The sequence below is a fragment of the Chiloscyllium plagiosum genome, unplaced genomic scaffold (assembly GCF_037043375.1).
Source record: "Chiloscyllium plagiosum isolate Xiang-an unplaced genomic scaffold, Cpla_swu_hap1 HiC_scaffold_23, whole genome shotgun sequence".
Lineage (NCBI taxonomy): Eukaryota > Metazoa > Chordata > Chondrichthyes > Orectolobiformes > Hemiscylliidae > Chiloscyllium > Chiloscyllium plagiosum.
Genome location: NW_028270161.1, coordinates 26,033,242 through 26,053,595, shown reverse-complemented (window position 1 = coordinate 26,053,595; position 20,354 = coordinate 26,033,242). Strand labels below are relative to the sequence as shown.

The window sequence follows — 20,354 nt, the reverse complement described above, 5'->3', positions numbered from 1 at the left end:
AGACCTCCTCGTGGGTTTGCTCCTGGGCCTGGCCAAACTGGCCATAAACAGGTCCAGCCAGTGTGCTGTGGAGGGGGTCGTTAGGGCCGACTGGCTGCCCCTTTTCCGCGGTTACGTTAGGGCCCTTGGAGAAGGAGCACCCGGTGTCCACCAACACCCTGGAGTTGTTCAGGGAGAAGTGGGTGCCGCAGGGAGTGGAGTGCATTATTTCCCCCTCCAACTCTATTTTGATTTAGTCCCTACCCTCCCCTTCACTGTTTTGATCACACAGCATTGCCCTTTTGTGAAGGGCAGTGCTTGTTACTGGCCACTCGGGTGTTTTCCTATCTTCCTGGTGGTGGAAATCGAATAGAGATTCGTACACCTTGTGTCTCTCACTGTGTCTCACACCTACACAAAAAAAACACAGCTGTATTTTGATTTAGTTCCTGCCCTCCCCTTCACTGGTTTGATCACACAGCATTGCCCTTTGATGTGAAGGGCACTGCTTGTCACTGGCCACTCGGGTGTTTCTCTATAAAAAAAAGAAAAAAAAGCAACCAACATAATCAAAGACCCCTCCCACCTCAGTTATATTCTCTTCCACTCTCTACCATTATACACATATAAACAGATTTAAGAACAGTATTAGACTTCTGAATGAACTTGTCACATTTTAAATTCAATGGTGTGGTTGCTTTCTGTGCACCTTTTTGCAGCTGTAACATTGTATTCTTCACTCTGTTCTATTACATTATGCACTGTATAGTATGATCTGCCTGTACGCAGCTCAAAACCTTTCACTGTACCTAGGTACATGTGATAATAATAAATCAAATCTTCATTACAATAGTCTCAAACATTAGTCACTAATCCAGATGTGCCTACTTAAGAATCTGGATATAGCTAGTTACATTTATACAATACCTATCTTCAAAACAACATCAGTAAAATAGACTATTTGGTAATTAACATAGTAATCATGATTTGGAGATGTCAGTGTTGGACTAGGGTGTACAAAGTTACAAATCACACAACATCAGGTTATAGTCCAACAGGTTTAATTGGAAGCACTAGCTTTCGGAGTGCCACTCCTTCATCAGGTGGTTGTGAAAGAGCGGCGGTCCGAAAGCTAGTGCTTCCAATTAAAGCTGTTGGACTATAACCTGGTGTTGTGTGATTTGTGTCATTAACATAGGCATTGTTGTTCGTGGGGAGCTTGCTGGGTGTAAATTGGCTGTCAGTTGTCAATTTTTAAATATGCCCCATAGAAAGCATTCTTATCTGGATGCATCACATCGTGGTTTGGCAACTGGTCTTTCCAAGATTACATTATAACAGTAACTTTGCCTACTCTATTCACATTTAGGGACGTCCGAATGTCACAGGTGCACGATTTAAATGGAAGTCGTTCAACTCTGCAATAATTTGAAGGTAACAAATACAGGATACTTTCAGAAACGCGAATAAAAACACTATTTCGTTTATGGAATGGAAATGTACTTCGACTGAGAAAGGGTCAATGGACCCGAAACGTTAACTCTGGTTCCTCGCCAAAGATGCTGCAAGCCCTTCCTGAAGAAGGGCTTATGCCGGAAACGTCGATTCTCCTGTTCCCTGGATGCTCCAGCAACACATTTTCAGCAAAGATGCTGCAAGCCCTGCTCAGCTTTTCCAGCAATTTCTGTTTTTACTTCTGATTTCCAGCATCCGCAGTTCTTTCGGGACTTTCTAAATGCAGTGCGAACTGTTGAGTGCAATGCGTTTCCATTGATTTCATTAAGTTGCATCTCTTGATGCACTAACGTCTGTTAATTTCAAACCGATCGTTATCGATTTCATTGGATGACCATAGTTAATGGAGTGCGCTACTGTCACCTTAACCCAAACAATATAATTGCTAAATCTTTTATTCGAGCTGCCCCTTCTATATAACCTATACCCTTCACCAAGAAGCGATATTTGGGATCATTCGGCATTGAGAACAATATTCGCAAGGAGCATACTGGCAGTTTTACTTTTTTCTCACAAGACGTCACTATTATTTTGGCGATATTGAGCTGACTGACAAGCTGTCAGGGCCGCAACCACTTCCGGCGTCCCAGGACCTCACACGTCACACGGCGACCCAGTCCCGGCGTCAGACCTTGGGTCCTTTGCTGGATTGACCAATCAGCAAGCAGGAAGTGGGCGTGGTCTCGTCTTCTCCGGGTCATCCACGTGGTTCTTGTGTGTAGTTTGGGCGTGGGTCTGGTGAGTGGTGTGGGTAATGTTGTCTTTATTTAATCTACCGCGTTATATCGGGTGTCTAATTAGTGGCCTGTTAATGGCGTGTAGATGTTGTGAGAGAATACGCTTATGCGATATCAAGTGAGGCCCTCTAATAGTGCGCCGTGGTTCGCAGCCTTCATCCGCTGTGGGGAAACGTACTTATAAATGCACTTAGGAGAGGAATCGAACACTGCATACGGAATAACAGCTTTTGCTTGAAATTTATACATATGTAAGCCACCTAAAAATAATGATGGGCATTAACAAATGTAAGCTGCTGTGGTGTATAGTGTTTACATAGGTACTGAGAACAGGCAACTGGAAGCTTTAATGATTTTTAGAAGGGATCTGGTAAAGATGAATTGGAAGCAAAAAGTGGTTATCAAAAGCGTAAATGAGTAATAGACCCTCAAGATGGATAAGTCACTTTGGGAACAGACCAAACGTTGTCCTATGGAGAAGAAAATAACTTATCAAAAGCTGTAGATGATGAAGGATAATGACTGATGATAGCTATAGAATTCAGATTGAAGTTAAAATATGTAAGAAGGGCAAACAGAAAGTATAAGAAACATTTATTAAATACTGTGACAGGAATTCCAGCAATGTACTACAGAGTCTGATGATGGGACCTTTGCTGTCTGTGTATTTTAATGATCAATATTTGGAGGTATGAACAGTAAGTTTGTAAATTAATCAGATTGATGGTGTGGTAAGTAGTTGAGGAAGAAAGCCTTAGACTTCAGGATAATATTGGCAGGCTGGTCAGATGAATTGGATTTAATCCTGAAAATTGTGAAGTAATGCATTCTGGAAGGACTAACAAGGGACTGCATGAAAGTAGTAGGACCCAAGGAACTACAGGAAATCAGAATGGCTTTAGTACACATGTCTATGGATCCTTGAAGGTAGCAAGTCAAGTAGATAAAGTAATTAAAGAATATGGGATACTTGCCTTTATTAGCTGAAGCATTGAATACAAGAGCACTAAGGTTGTTGTGGAGCTGTATATAATTTTATTTAGGCTTGAGTACAGTGCACTGTTCTGGTCATTGCACTACAGGGAATATATTAGAATGCAGAAGAGATTCACGAAGGTGTTGCCTAGGCTGGAGTGATACAGCTTTGAAGGGAGTGACTCAGGTTGTTTCGCTTAGAACAGAGAAGGCTGAGTGGTATGTGATTGAGCTGTAAAGGGTTATGAGGAACATAGATGAGTGAGACATGGAGAAATGTTTCCCTTTAGTGGAAAGGTGAATAACTGGAGGGCTCATACTTAAGGTAGTGAGCGGGAAGTTTGAGGATTGAGGAAAAATTGTTTTCAACAAGAAGTTTGTGGGATGTGGAACCCATTCCTAAAAGGTTGGTAGAGGTGGGAACCATCAAGACACTTAAGAATTATTTAGTTGAACATCTGAATTGCCATAGCCTACAACGCTGCAGGCCAACTTCTGGATGTAAGTTTGCTCGCTGAGCTGGAAGATTCATTTTCAAACGCTTCATCACCATACTAGGTAACATCATCAGTGAGGCCAAGTGCTGGAAAATAGGATTGGTGACCTGTGTGGACACTAAGAAGGGCTTTGTTCCATACTGTAAAACCTCTGACTATTCAAAAATCCTGTATAAAGTTATAAAAAGTAAAATTAGTGTAACTCATTAAGAGCAAAATGGAAATAATGCTGTGAAGGTGGTGTATATGTCTGATGACAGCAACATCGATTAAATTTTTTTGTGGGAAGTAGGCGTTAAGTACTCATTCAGTTAGAAAGATGAAGTGTAGAGACATTGGACACAAGAAGGAAGCATTAAATAGAGTGAAATCATTTAAGAGTTAATAAGTCACTTGTTAACTTATATCCTAAATGGCTGTGGCAAGTTAAAAGTGGGGGTAGGAGAAGCTCAGCACAATTTTCAATTCCACTCTAATATGGTTGGGATCCAGAGGGTCAAACTGTAAATGTTAAACACTCTAGTTCAAAAAAGGGGAGACAAATAATTACATGTCAGTCAATTTAACAACAGTGGTGAGAAAATCATTAGGAGTACGTACTTTGAGAGATGTGGAATGATAAGGTGTAGCCAACACACATTTATTCGATGCCAATCTTACCTGAGTTGTCTTGTTTGAGTAATTTGCAATAACAGATGGGGCTGATGAAGGTAGTATGGACTTTCAAGAGGCATTTCATACATAATTCATGACTGATTTATTATGAAAATAGTAACACATGGTGTTAAGCATGCATGAGCTTTTGGCATAGTGATATTGTAATTGGACTAGTAGTCAAGAACCCCAATGAAATCTCATGGCATCAGGTCAAACAGAACCTACTGATTATCACATACCAACTATCCCTGCTTCCCTGCACACCCCTCAAAAAAAAAAACTCAGGTGATGAATCAGTACTCCTTAATGTTGGACATTGCTTGGAGGAAGCTCTGAGGGTATTAAGGATGCAGAATGTCTCAAAACTTTGTAGTTCTGCTACATGCAGTCTTGAACAGTGGTGGACAATTAAGTAATACATTACGGAAGGAGGATCTACAAATATTCCTAACCTCAATTATGGGGGAGCCTACCAAATTGTGCAAAAGGTAAGACTGAAGCATTTGCAACCATAGAGTTATAGAGATGTACAGCATGGAAATAGACCCTTCAGTCCATGCCGACCAGATATCCCAACCCAATCTAGTCCCACCTGCCAGTACCCGGCCCATATCCTTCCAAAACCTTCCAATTCATATACCCATCTAAATGCCTTTTAAATTTTGCAATTGTACCAGCCTCCACCACTTCCTCTGGCAGCTCATTTCATAAACGTACCATCATCTGCGTGAAAAGGTTGCCCCTTAGGTCCTTCTTATATCTTTCCCCTCTCACCCTAAACCTATGCCCTCTATTTCTGTACTCCCCGACCCCAGGAAAAAGGCTTTGTCTATTTATCCTATCCATGCCCCTCATATTTTTGTAAACCACTTTAAGGTCACCCCTCAGCTTCCGACGCTCCAGGGAAAACAGCCCCAGCTTGTTCAGCCTCTCCCCAAACCTCAAATACTCCAACCCTGGCAACATCCTTGTAAATCTTTTCTGAACCCTTTCAAGTTTCACAACATCTTTCTGATAGGAAGGAGACCAGAATTGCACACAATATTCCAACAGTGGCCTAACCAATGTCCTGTACAGCTGCAACATTACCTCCCAACACCTGTACTCAGTACACTGACCAATAAAAGAAAGCATACCAAACACCGCCTTCACTATCCTATCTACCTCCGACTCCACTTTCAAGGAGCTATGAACTTGCACTCCAAGGTCTCTTTGTTCAGTAACACTCTCTAGGACGTTACCATTAAGTGTATAAGTCCCTAGCCTCTGACCTGCTCATTTAGCCACAGCATTTACACTGCTGGTCCAGTTTAATTTCTGTTCAATGAAAATTATCAAGGTGCTGATAGTGAGGTGTTCAACTATTATAAATCCAGGGAGTTAGCTAGATTTTTTTCTTGTTGGAGATGGCCTTTGCCTGGCATTTATTTATGATACTTGCATTTTATCAGCTCAAAGTCAGATGACGTTCAGGTCTTGCTGCATAAGGACACGGACAGCTTCAGTATTTGAGGAGTGGCAAATAGTACCAAGCAAACATCCCCACTTCTGACATAATGATGGAGGGAAGGTAATTGATGAAGCAACTGAAGAGAATTGGGTGTCGAACACAACCCTGAGGATTTCCTAGTGATGTTACAGAATTATATGACTGGTCTCCACAACTATCTTCCTTTGTATAATCTAGTTAGGACAACAATTAGAGGAGAGTATTCCTGATTTCCCACTGACTTTAATTTTGCGAGAGGTCCTTCATACCATACTCAGTCAAAAGCCGCAATAATGTAAAGAGCAGTCATTCACTTCAAAGGAATTCAGCTGTTTTTGTGCATGTTTGAACCAAGACTATAATTAGGTCAGGAGCTCAGTGAGACTGGTTGAAGGCCTGTAAACAGGTTATTAATTAAGTGCCATTTGATAGCATTCTCAATGACATATTCCATCATGTTGCTGATAATAGAGAGTGGACTGATGGCACAATAATTGTCCAGGTTCAATATATCCTGTTTTGCATGAATACGAAACACCAGAGATAATTTTCCACATTGCTGGAAAATACCAATGTTGTAACTGTACTAAAGTAGCTTAAGTCTTCAATTCCACTGCCAGAATGTTGAAAGGGCAAATAGCCTTTGCAGGATCCAGTGCCAGCAGCCATTTTGCAATATCTCCTGGAGCAAATCAAACTAGCTCAAGCCGGCATATATAATAGTGGGGAGGTCAGGAGGTGGTCAAGATGGATTGTCTAATCAATACATTTAATGGGTTATTTCAGAATACAGAGAATAGATACAATTTCAATCAGTGAGAAAAACTTCAGGGGATGATGTTCCATCCATGGTTACCTAGAAAGGCTAAAGATAGTAGTACATAATTTTTCTTTAATTTTGATAAGTATGCAAAGAAAGGTGGTTGAGGTTTGGACAGAATATAAAAAAAAAACAAGGCATGACTAGAAAAACTTGTAAGAAGGAATGTATCAAAGAATGGTAGAAAGCTAGGCAGAAACATAAAAACAGATAGCAAGAAATTCAAGAAAGAAGAATTGACAAGAAGTGCATTGGCCTTATTGGATGTGATTGTGGAGAAGGGATAAAGGAAAATGAAGAAGTAGCAGATAGAGTCATAGAGATGTACAGCATGGAAATAGACCCTTCGGTCCAACCTGTCCATGCCGACCAGTTGTCCCACATGCCAGCACCCGGCCCATATCCCTCCAAAACCTTCCAATTCATATACCCATCGAAATGCCTTTTAAATTTTGCAATTGTACCAGCCTCCACCACTTCCTCTGGCAGCTCATTCCATAAACATACCATCATCTGCGTGAAAAGGTTGCCCCTTAGGTCTCTTTTATATCTTTCCCCTCTCACCCTAAACCTATGCCCTCTATTTCTGGACTCCCCGACCCCAGGGAAAAGACTTTGCCTATTTATCCTATCCATGCCCCTCATAATTTTGTAAACCTCTATAAGGTCACCCCTCAGCCTCTGATGCTCCAGGGAAAACAGCCCCAGCCTGTTCAGCCTCTCCCTGTAGCTCAGATCCTCCAAACCTGGCAACATCCTTGTAAATCTTTTCTGAACCCTTTCAAGTTTCACAACATCTTTCCGATAGGAAGGAGACCAGAATTGCTCGCAATATCCCAACAGTGGCCTAACCAATGTCCTGTACAGCCGCAACATGACCTCCCAACTCCTGTACTCAATACTCTGACCAATAAAGGAAAGCATACCCAGTGCCTTCACTATCCTATCTACCTGCGACTCCACTTTCAAGGAGCTATGAACCTGCACTCCAAGGTCTCTTTGTTCAGCAACACTCCATAGGACCTTACCATTAAGGGTATAAGTCCTGCTAAGATTTGCTTTCCCAAAATGCAGTACCTCGCATTTATCTGAATTAAACTCCATCTGCCACTTCTCAGCCTACTGGCCCATCTAGCCAAGATCCTGTTGTAATCGGAGGTAACCCTCTTCGCTGTCCACTACACCTCCAATTTTGGTGTCATCTGCAAACTTACTAACTGTACCTCTTATGCTCATATCCAAATCATTTATGTAAATGACAAAAAGTAGAGGTCCCAGCACCGATCCTTGTGGCACTCCAATGGTCACAGGCGTCCAGTCTGAAAAACAACCCTCCACCACCACCCTCTGTCTTCTACCTTTGAGCCAGTTCTGTATCCAAATGGCTAGTTCTCCCTGTATTCCATGAGATCTAACCTTGCTAATCAGTCTCCCATGGGGAACCTTGTCGAACGCCTTACTGAAGTTCATATAGATCACATCTACTGCTCTGCCCTCATCAATCTTCTTTGTTACTTCATCAAAAAACTCAATCAAGTTTGTGAGACATGATTTCACACGCACAAAGCCATGTTGACTATCCCGAATCAGTCCTTGCCTTTCCAAATACATGTACATCCTGTCTCTCAGGATTCCCTCCAACAACTTGCCCACCACCGAGGTCAGGCTCACTGGTCTATAGTTCCCTGGCTTGTCCTTACCACCCTTCTTAAACAGTGGTACCACGTTTGCCAACCTCCAGTCTTCCGGCACCTCACCTGTGACTATCGATGATACAAATATCTCAGCAAGAGGCCCAGCAATCACTTCTCTAGTTTCCCACAGAGTTCTAGGGTACATCTGATCAGATCTTGGGGATTTATCCACCTTTAACCGTTTCAAGACATCCAGCACTTCCTCCTCTGTAATCTGGACATTTTGCAAGATGTCACCATCTATTTCCCTACAGTCTATACCTTCCATATCCTTTTCCACAGTACATACTGATGCAAAATATTCATTTAGTATCTCCCCCATTTTCTGTGACTCCACACAAAGGTCACCTTGCTGATCTTTGAGGGGCCGTATTCTTTCCCTAGTTACCCTTTGTCCTTAATTAATTGAATAGTTATTTTGCTCAGTCTTCACTGCAGAGGATACAAGGAACATTCCAACAACAGTTACAAATGAGCAAATGGAAGAAAGAAAATAACTCAGCAAATTACAATCACCAGAGATATCATAAAGAATGAATTGTTGGGGCTGGGGGCCTGACAAATGCTCAGATCCTGCTGGGCTTCACAGAAGGGTCTTAAGAGCAGTATCAGATAACTGTTGCATTGGCTTTATTTTTTTTTTCTAGAACTCCCTTGATCTGGAGAAGGTCCCATTAGAAAATAGCAAATATAACCACTTAACACAAAGGGGAGGAAGGGATGAAGAGAACAAGAGAGCAAAAAATTACAGGCCAGTTAGGTTAACTTTTACCATAGGGAAAGTGTTAGCAGCCATTATGAAACTTACAGCAGGGAATTTTGATAAGTTTAAGGTAATCAGGCAAAACCAACATGGTTTTATGAAAGACAAATGTGTTTAACCAATTTAATGGAGTTGTTTAAGGAAGTAATAATTACTGTAGATAAAGGGGAACTGGTGGATGTAATTAGATTACTTTACAGTGTGGAAACAGGCCCTTCGGCCCAACAAGTCACACTGACCCGCCGAAGCGTAAACCACCCATACCCCTACATTTACCCCTTACCTAACACTACGGACAACTTAGCATGGCCAATTCACCTGACCTGCACATTTTTGGACTGTGGGAGGAAACCGGTCCAAAAATGTGCTTAGATTTCCAGAAGGTAGTTGATAAAGTGTCATATCAAAAGATATTATGTAAAATAAAAGCTCAAGGTGTAGCGGGTAGCAGATTGGCATAAATAGAAGATTGGCTAGCTAACAGGAAGCAGACAGCAGACAGACACAAGTCTTTTGCAGTTTTCGCAAGATGTAACAAATGATGTGCCACAGGGATCAGTGCTGGGAATTCAACTCTTCACAATTTATGTAGATTATTTGGATGAAGGGAAAGAAGGTACGGTTTCCAAATTTGCTGATGATGCGAAGACAGATCGGAAAACAAGTTGTGAAGAGGATATAAGGAGACTACAAAAGATACAGATAGGCAAAATGAATGGGGCAAAAATCTGGAAAATGGAATATAATATGGGAAAGTGTGAGAATGACTGGGAAAATTTTTTTAAAAATGTTCTCTAAATGGTGAGAGATTGCAAAGCTTTGAAGTGCAAAAAGACTTTGGGATCAAGTGTGTAAATCACAAAAGGCTAGTGTCAGACACTAAGTAATTAGGAAAGAAATTTAAATATTATAAAGGGAACTGAATACAAAGTATGGAGGTTATACTTCAGATTTTCTGGGCACTGGTGACACTGCATCTGGAGTTAAATTCAGATTGAAAGAGTAAAGACAGAATCATATATTAGAGTTTTAGTGCTAGGCAAAGGTAAATACACAGGCCTGAGGAAGTAGGTGGTCCTAGTGGACTGGGCAAAAATATTAAAGGGCGGGATAATTGAAGAACAGTGGCAAATGCTTAGGGAGGTACTAAATACCTCTCAATTTGAGAATATTCCCAAAAGGAAAAGGAACTGTAAATATGTGAAATATTGTCCATAATTTAAGAAGGAAGTCAAGGATAATACTGAGTTATATAGAGTTATACAGCACAGAAACAGACCCTTTAGTCCAACTTGTTTGCACCAAACAGATGTCCTAAATTGATCTGGTACCATCTGCCAGCATTTGGCCCATATCCCTTCAAACCCTTCCTGTTCATATACCCATTCAGATGCGTTTTAAATGTAGTAATTGTACTCACTTCCGCCATAACCTCTGGTAACTCGTTCCATACATGCACCACACTCTGCATGGAAAAAGTTGCCCCTCAGGTCCCTTTTAAATCTTTTCTCTGTCACCTTAAACCTATGCCTCTAGTTTTCGACTCCACTACCCTGGAAAAAGACCTTGGCTATTCACCCTATCCATGCTCCTCATGAGTTTGTAAACCCCTCATGAGGAGCATGGATTGGATAAATAGACAAGGTATTTTCTCTTGTGGGGGTGGGGAGGGGGGGGTGGGGAATCCAGAACTAGAGAGTATAGGATTAGGGTGTGAGGGGAAAGCTTTAAAAGGGACCTAAGTGACAATGTTTCATGCAGAGGGAGGTGCATGTATGGAATGAGCTGCCAGAGGAAGTGGTGGAGGCAAGTACAATCAAAACATTTAAAAGTATCTGGATGGGTATATGAATAGGAAGGTTTAGAGGGATATGGACCAAGTGCTGGCAAATGGGACTAGATTAAGTTAGGATATCAGCATAGATGAGTTGAACCAAAGGGTCAGTTTCCATGCTTTACCTCTCTATGACTGTATTTGTAGAATGATCTGCTGGATGCAGGTACTTTTACAATGTTTAAAAAATATTTGAATAAGTTCATGAATAGGAAAGGTTTGAAGAACTTTGGAGAAAGTGAGGACTGCAGATGCTGGAGACCAGAGTTGAAAAGTGTGGTGCTGGAAAAACACAGCAGGCCAGGCAGCATCCGAGGAGCAGGAGAATCGACGTTTCGGGCATAAGCCCTTCTTCAGGAAGAGCTTTGGGCCAAGCGCAGGCAGGTGGGACTAGTTTACTTTGGGAACATGATTGGCATGGATGGTTGGACCTAAGGTTCTTGTTCCATGCTGTATGACCAAGTGTGGTATTAGAAAGCCCGAACAAAACTCAATTCACTGGGAATATTGGAATACCAGGCACAAAGGAAATTGATTATGGTAGTTGGAGATCAGTCATTTCAGTTCCAGAGCAACTCTGCAGGCATTCCTCAGAGTAGTGTCCTAGGGCTCAAACTATCTTCAACTATTTCATCAATGACCTTCCTCCATCATAAGGTCAGAAATGGGAATATTTGCTGATGACTGCACAATGTTCAGTACTATTCTCAAATCCACAGATACTGAAGGAGTCCATGTCCAAATGTGACAAAAGCTGACTATATTCAGGTTTGGACTCATGTCACAAGTAACATTTGTCCTGTACAAGTGCCAGGTAATGAACATCTCAACAGGAGATAAACTAATTGGAGCTCCTTGATATTCAGTTGTATTAACATTGCTAAATACTTCACTCGCAATATATTGAGCTTGACCAGAAATTGAACTACATTATCCATATTAAGATTGTGGCTGCAAGACCAAGGCAGAGGCTAGGAATCCTGCAGTGAATAACTAACCACCTGACTCCCTGAAGCCTGTATATGGTCAATAAGGCAAATATTAGAAGTGTTTTGGGACACTCACCACTTGACTGGACGAATGCAGCTCCAAAAGCACTTGAGAAGCTTGATACCATCCAGGATAAAGACTTAATTGCCACCACATCGATTAACATTCAGTCCCTCCACCACTGATGCTCAGTAGCAGACTGTGTGCATTTGCAGAGAAAACAGCTTCTTCGTCTGTACCTTCCATGCACATGGCCACTGCATCTAGAAGAACAAAAGCAACATCCTGACTTGGAAATATATCACCATTCGTCAGTGTCACTGAGTCAGAATCCTGAACTCTCTCTCTAATAACACCTAAATGGTTTTCAATAGTTCAAGAAGGCAACTCTCCATCGTCACCTCAAGGGCAACTAGGGTTTGGTAATGCAAAACCAGTCAACAACGTGCACGTCCTATGGATACATTTTTAAAAATGGAAACTTGGATATGTAATTCTTTAAAGAATAGGAGACAGATGGGTGTTTTTTTCTCAGTGGAAAGAAAGAGTCTGTGCTGTCCACTAGGGTCCATAGGGAGTTGTGCTTTTCTTGTTTACATATAAATGAGCTGGAATTGGGTATGGGGGTATGATTTTAATGGTTATGGATTACATTTAATAAATATTCAGACATATTGGTTCACAGGTTCCTAATAATGTGAAATTACTTTAATTGGATTGAATTTACTTTTTGGGATTAATGCATGGATATATGGACTGAAGGTCACAATGAAGATAGAAAGTGTAGGTTTAAATTGGAAAAAGAACATTTGGATTACATATATTTTAGAGGGTTTGCAACCTGAATCAGATTTCACAGTCCAATTTGTCATTTTATGAAGTGTTCGTTTAGAAATACCTGTTTACGATGATTGTACTGGATAAGAAGTGGGAAGCCTTTATGAGGATCGTCAAGGCAACAAAGTTCCACGCTGGGACAGTTGCTGTAAGGATTACTGGGTCAAGGCATTTCAGGTGTTTTGTTTTGCCTACATAGAACATGGAACATAGAATAATACAGCGCAGAACAGGCCCTTTGGCCCTCAATGTTCCGCTGACTTGTGAAGTAATCTAAACCCATACCCCCACACTATCCCATCATCATCCATATGTTTATCCAAGGACTGTTTAAATCTCCCTAATGTGGCTGAGTTAACTACATTGGCAGGCAGGGCATTCCACAGCCTTACCACTCTGAGTAAAGAACATGCCTCTGACATCTGTCTTAAAGCTATCATCCCTCAATTTGTAGCTATGCCCCCTCGTACAAGCTGACGTTATCATCCTAAGAAAAAAACTTTCACTGTCTACCCTATTTAATCCTCTGATCATCTTGTATGTCTCTATCAAATCCCCTCTTAGCCTTCTTCTTTCCAATGCAAACAGACCCAAGTCTCTCAGTCTTTCCTCATAAGACCTTCTCTCCTTACCAGGCAACATCTTGGTAAATTTCCTCTGCACCTTTTCCAGTGCTTCCACATCCTTCTTGTAATGGGGCGACCAGAACTGTACACAATATTCAAAGTGCGCTTTGTGTAGTTTTAGCATGACATTAAAGCTCCAGACCTCAGTGCTAGCTAGCCAAATTTCACCATTTTCTCACCACCACCTCAATCTCTACTGTTTTGAATAAAGTGAAATGGTTGGTTACAACCTACATTATTTGCTTCCTTCTAGAATCTTAAAAACAGTAATCTTAGTACTGGATTGCCTTTGTTTTTGCTCAATTGCATTTTTTTGAGATTGTGAATAGATTCTGTCTCACAAGAAGGAAGCAAGCAACTTAAAACCAAGTTGCTTTTCCTAATGTCCACATGTGCAAATGTCTGGGTGTCACTTGATTTCACTTTTCTTGGTATGCTTCAAAGAAGGAAATAGAACCACGTACACTTCTCAGTACCAATATTCTTCTTGGGTTGTTCCATTAAGATGTGTTTGTCCATGAGCTGGAAGTGAGGGCAGGTAGAAAGAAGTAATGCTATTTGCTCCTTACAAAAAAAGTGTTTTGAGAAGATGTAGACGCATTTAAAAACACTTTATGAAATCTGATGTAAAGTACAGGTGAAGTTTAAAAACTCAAAAGTGTGGTTTAAACCTTTATCTTTGCACACTGAAATGTTTCACTGTCCTTGAACTATGAGCATTTGAAGTTGGGATTATTTCAACATGAATGCTTAAGAAGTCCTAATATCCTTCAATATTCTATTGTTGTTGACACTATTATTCTAACTTCCATTATTATTTAAGATGCTTTTTAGAGGAAGCTTAAATCTAATTTAAAAACTTTTGTTAAGTCTTTCATCTTTTAAATTGGGATGCAGGTTTCGATTCATTAATATGTAAATCCCAGAACTTCTTTCAAGTCACATTCCTGAGATAACTTAAGGTTTTATCACACAGGTGACATCTCAGCTCAGACAATGCATTAAAGATGTGAGGTTAGAGTCTGTCTGTATCCCAGTCTTGAGTCAGACTGGTTCTATTTGCAAAGTAGGAATTTATAAAATGTCACATGGATTGACTGCCTACAGATTGTGTGTTTTCTGAACAAAACAGAATGTATCTGCAAATACAGTTCTGCAAATGCACATTCACCCCATAGACTTACATGTGTGTGCGTGCATGTGAGGGAGAAATTTGTGAGGGAGCGTGCATCTGAATGAGTGTGTGCATGAGTGTAATGGAGTCTGTGTGTGTGTGTACATGTGTGTACACGTACACATGTCTGAGAGAGACTGAGTATGAGACGGTCTACGTTGTGTGTGTGTGTGAGAGAGAGAGTGTATAGAGTATTGGGGGTCATCTGTAGTGCAACATGAAACCAGGGTCCCGGTTGAGACCATCCTCATGGGTACCAAACTTGGCCATCAGCCTCTGCTCAGCCACTCTCGATTGTTGCGTATCCCAAAGTCCGCCTTGAGGATGGTAACCTGAAGATCTGAGGCCGAATGTCCCTGACTGCTGAAGTGTTCCTGACTGGGAGGGAACATCCCTATCTGATGATTGTAGCGCGGTGTCCATTCATCCGTTGTCGTAGCATATTGCTTTGTCTCGCCAGTGTACCATGCCTCAGGGCACCTTTCCCTTCAGCGTAAGAGATAGACAATGTTGGCCAAGTCACATGAGTACCTGCCGCATACATGGTGGGTGGTGTCTGACTCACAGGCATATACTCCATCCCACTCATGCGCGCGCACACAGTCACACGCACACATTCAAACTCTCTCCCTCTCCCTCATACACATGCCCTTTCCCTCACGTGCATGTATGCACACATACAAATCTATGGGGTGAATTTGCATTTGCAAAATTGTATTTGCAAATACATTGACTCAAGTTTGGAATACACACAGACTCTAGCCTCACACCTTTAATGCATTGTCTGGCTGGAGATGTCACCTTTCTTTATAAAACCTCAAGTTATCTCAGGAATGTGACTTGAAAGAAGTTCTGGGATTTACATATTAATGAATCAAAACCTGCAACCCAATTTAAAAGATGAAAGACTAAACAGCAATCTAGGTCTGTTCAATATATCGCACCAATTGTATGACACTATGACCTTTTGCTATAAAGTCTGTGTCCTATGATCCTACCCCACTAGCTACATGACAAAGGAGCAGCGCTCCGCGAGCTTGTACTTTCAAATAAATCTGTTGGTCAATAACCTGGTGTTGTGTGATCTTTAACTTTGTCCACCCCAGTCCGACACTGGCACCTCCACTTCAAAATTTTTAGCCTGAAATTTGTTCCATCTCCTTGTAATTACTAAACATGTTGGATTTTTGATTGTAATTTTATTTTTTCTTCAGGATTTTGGAACACTAGTTTTTATAAAGATATTCTACTATGTGCCCCTGAAGGTCCATCAATCAACAAATATATGGAATCATTTTGAAAAATATTGTTCTGTCTACATAGCCTTGAACAAAATGGAAGTGGAGGAAGCAAATAATTTAGCGAAGAAGCATCCTCTGCTCAGTGATGAAGAACAAACCAAAACTGAACAGTACAAAAGGATCAAGCTTTCAGAACCTGGTATATCTTCAGACCAGTCTAGTATTAATAAGCATGCTGAAATACTTGAAGGTGGTTTGCAAGCAGTCCCTTCTATACCAGATGAGAATGCTGAGAAAGAAGGTGTGGAAGAAATAGACAATGCTGTGTTTGAGGAAGATGAAGAAGGTGATGGAGACAGTTTTGCTGATATGATGAAATATGGCTTAGTTGAGCAAGATGTTGGAATCACAAAATTTGTCAGCACACACCAAGGTTTCTCAGGAATTCTAAAAGAAAGGTAAAGCTGTGTTTCGTTGAAGTGGATTTAAATGAAATGGCAGTTAAATTCATATTCTTCTGTGTGAAATCAGCGCTTTCTTTAAATTAGTTTTAATGTCACTTGAACATATTTGCTGCTGTTTCCTGACAAGCTGATAAAAAAGTCAAATTAGATGCATTGAAATAGTTTGATCACCACAGTTCTAAGTTGAAATAGCCTTAATTAAGTTATGATAACATTTTCTTAAAAATAACCTTCATTTTCCCATTAAATACTGCAGCATTGCAGCTAAAAATATTACTCTGCAAAATAAAAATATTACTTTGACTTTTGTGTTGAGTAGAAATCAATGGTAACTGAAGAGTTCATTATAACATTTGTGTACTTTATTGAGCCTAGAGAAAAGGAGCCTGAGGTTATATTTGCATCTAGAATGATGCTAGAATGGTTGGGTGAGTTTGATGAAGGCAAGGTGATGCAGATATACCAGATCTGTTGATGAATAACTAAACCTGTTAGGCACCTGTTGTTCTCAAGTTTAAAACCCATAGCATTTCAGTATAGTTAATTGTTGTGGTTCTGTTCACCGATCTGGAAGTTTTTGTTGCAAATGTTTCGTCCCCTGGCTAGGCGACATCATCAGTGCTTGGGAGCCTCCTGCGAAGCGCTTCTTTGATGTTTCCTCCGGTGTTTATAGTGGTCTGTCCCTGCCGCTTCCGGTTGTCAGTTTCAGCTGTCCGCTGTAGTGGTTGGTATATTGGGTCCAGGTCGATGTGTTTGTTAATGGAGTTTGTGGATGAATGCCATTCCTCTAGGAATTCCCTGGCTGTTCTCTGTCTGGCTTGCCCTATGATAGTAGTGTTGTCCCAGTCGAATTCATGTTGCTTGTTGTCTGCGTGCGTGGCTACTAAGGATAGCTGGTCGTGTCGTTTCGTGGCTAGTTGATGTTCATGTATGCGGATTGTTAGCTGTCTTCCTGTTTGTTCTATATAGTGTTTAGTGCAGTCCTTGCATGGTATTTTGTACACTACATTAGTTTTGCTCATGTTGGGTATCGGGTCCTTCGTTCTGGAGAACGAAGGACCCGATACCCAACATGAGCAAAACTAATGTAGTGTACAAAATACCATGCAAGGACTGCACTAAACACTATATAGAACAAACAGGAAGACAGCTAACAATCCGCATACATGAACACCAACTAGCCACGAAACGACACGACCAGCTATCCTTAGTAGCCACGCACGCAGACAACAAGCAACATGAATTCGACTGGGACAACACTACTATCATAGGGCAAGCCAGACAGAGAACAGCCAGGGAATTCCTAGAGGAATGGCATTCATCCACAAACTCCATCAACAAACACATCGACCTGGACCCAATATACCAACCACTACAGCGGACAGCTGAAACTGACAACCGGAAGCGGCAGGGACAGACCACTATAAACACCGGAGGAAACATCAAAGAAGCGCTTCGCAGGAGGCTCCCAAGCACTGAGGATGTCACCTAGCCAGGGGACGAAACGTTTGCAACAAAAACTTGCAGCTCGGCGAACAGAACCACAACAACGAGCACCCGAGCTACAAATCTTCGCACAAACTTTGAGTACAGTTAATCTATTTTTCAGTTGATGAATTTCTTTAAGTGCTGTCTAAAGTGTATTCTCAGCAAGTCTAACTGAAACTTACTGTTGATTTGAAGTAGACTATTCCATGAAATAAATTGAGCTCAAACTAGGTACTATCATTAATTCATTTATTCCAATTGAGGCATTAATCTGTACAGTAAAATATCCTTTGTGAATTTTCACTCCAACGTTAAGATCCAAACCTACTGCCAGTCTGACCGATTAAAAGTATTTTCATTGAATTCACATATTATTTTGAATTCTAACTTAACATGTTATTGAATTATATGTCATAGGTGTTGACATTCCTTGTCTAATTTCATTAATTATATTGTATCCTTGTTCACTTTTTTAAAAATTGGAACTTTTCTGAATCGCTTCTACTTTTTCTTAAATAGGTATTCAGATTTTGTTGTTCATGAAATAAACAAGGATGGCAAAATAGTTGTTCTGGATGATTTGTCTGTACCACCTAATGATGAGGTAAGAAATAATTCTGTGTTTTGTGCTGAGGATTTTGGATGGCAAAATAACATTTCAGATAAATTAATGAAATTGCATGAAAGAGAACTGAACATTGCATATTAACTGAATAGCAACAACCCACTGACCTTCCACAATAAATCAACTAATTTGCAGTGATAACTATGCATCGAACTGTATGGGGGACAACAACAAGTCTTCTCTTCAGGAAAGTTCTCTAAATTTTGGTTTGAAAGCTGCAGTATTTAAATTGGAAGAATTTAAGTGGAATTTATAATTGTATGTTTATCAGATGGACAGTGGACTTGAAGGCACATTAGGCTGCTGAGAGGAAATGATACAGAAACGATCCACTTATAAAGGGGAGCTGTAGCATGTTTAGCCATGTATTTTACAAAGAAGTGCACAGCAAGCACACTATGTCAGTACATTATCTACAGATGAAGTTGGTCCCTTTGATGCCAAATCTCTTATTTTTATAAAGTTGTTTGTTTAATATTGAAATCATTTTTTTTCAACATACTGAGCATTCAATTTATTTATGTTTGTATGACTTAGATGTTCAGTAACTCAGCAATTATGGCATGTGCAGTTCTTGGTCAGAACTTGTCCAGGAGAGACCATAAGTTGGTGAAGAAAATTGGTTTTAACATGAGGCAAACGTAGTTTTCACTCACTGATTTCACCCCACTTTAAAATTCATTTCCAAATGTCTACCTTGGATATTTTTGGGCACCAGTGTGTACTGCCTCTTGCACATGAAGGCACAGTTGTCCATGCAGTGATTGCTTATGACACTCATAAGAGGTGGCAAACAAAGGCAGCACATTTCCCACAAGAGGAAGATTGCAATGATAGACACCATGCATTTTTTACAAATTGTAGAAAGTCTAAAATTCCTATTGGAAGGGCCGCAGCCTGTGCTGTTAGCAACAGAAGATGCATGCTGTGAGGAGAGTCTTTATGTAGTAGATGGCCAGAGGGGAAAAAAAATTTGTTTCTTTATTTTGATTTTTTCTCCTCTTGTTCTGCCCACCACCTCCCCCACCTTCCTGTGACCCTTGGGTAAATATCTCCATATGACTAAACTTTATGATATCTTTAACGACCTTCTAGGAACCTTCGGAGGACATTTTTTCCATTTTGTCTGATGAAGACAAGCAGCATTTAGAAGATCTTCAACACTTTAAGAATAAGGAAGACTCTGTTGTAATAGAGGTATAAAGATGTTTCCTCTGAATTATATAGAATGTACAAGCCATTTTGTTCAGCTTTCTGTGCTGGTGTTTATATCCTCCATATGAACCATTTCCCTTTCCATCATTCCCACCTCAGCCTTTTAGCACATCATACTTAGATTTTTTTTCGAAAGCATATAATCAAATTTACCGAAACCACTTCCTGTGGTATTGAGTTACACTCTCTAAGTATAGAAATTTCTGCTTATTTCCCTAGTTATTAAGAACTCACATATGTAATATATATTATATTAGATAGATATTAGTCTCCAGTCTTTGATTCTTCCACAAGTGGAGACAGTCTCTCTAATTTGACCCTGCCTAATCTATTCAAAATTTTAAAGACCTCTACTCGGTCACCCACGTCGTCTTATTTCTAAAGAAAAAGAAGAGCCTGCAGGTTCAGTCTTTCTTGATAGCTGTAATTTCTCAGTTTTCGTAATCAATTTAGAAATCAATCTTCTTTTTATATTATGGTGACCACTAGCCTGATTATGTGTGTATTATTTGTTTAGTCCAACTTTATTACTTTTGAATTCTATAACCTGTGTTGGTTCATCTAGTCTAACGGGTTGCTTAACGAAGACACAATTATTATATCTCATCCTTGTTCTCAAGTTCTTCCATGGTTTTATTTCTCTCCCTGTCTCTCATCTTCTCCAGTGCCACAGTCTTCTAAGAGCATCCCAGATTTTAATGCTCAACATTGATGATTATACTTTCATTTGTTTA

At 40.4% G+C, this 20,354-nt stretch overlaps 1 protein-coding gene across 4 annotated transcripts in view; it reads left to right on the top strand.

Moving 5' to 3' along the window:
• Positions 1–2,081: 2,081 nt before the first annotated feature.
• Positions 2,082–20,354, top strand: part of pus7 (pseudouridine synthase 7) — a 60,077-nt gene continuing 41,804 nt past the window's right edge. For 2 of the 4 annotated variants that reach the window (XR_015761099.1, XR_015761098.1), the window contains exons 1-4: positions 2,082–2,232; positions 15,802–16,286; positions 18,300–18,384; positions 19,501–19,602. Coding sequence is in view for 2 of the 4 variants with exons in the window: in XM_087999499.1 (XP_087855625.1) it covers positions 15,922–16,286; positions 18,300–18,384; positions 19,501–19,602 (552 nt within the window). In the remaining 2 variants the exon portion in view is untranslated. The remainder of the gene's footprint in view (positions 2,233–15,801; positions 16,287–18,299; positions 18,385–19,500; positions 19,603–20,354) is intronic. The other 2 variants (XM_087999499.1, XM_087999500.1) reach the window with 2 other exon arrangements.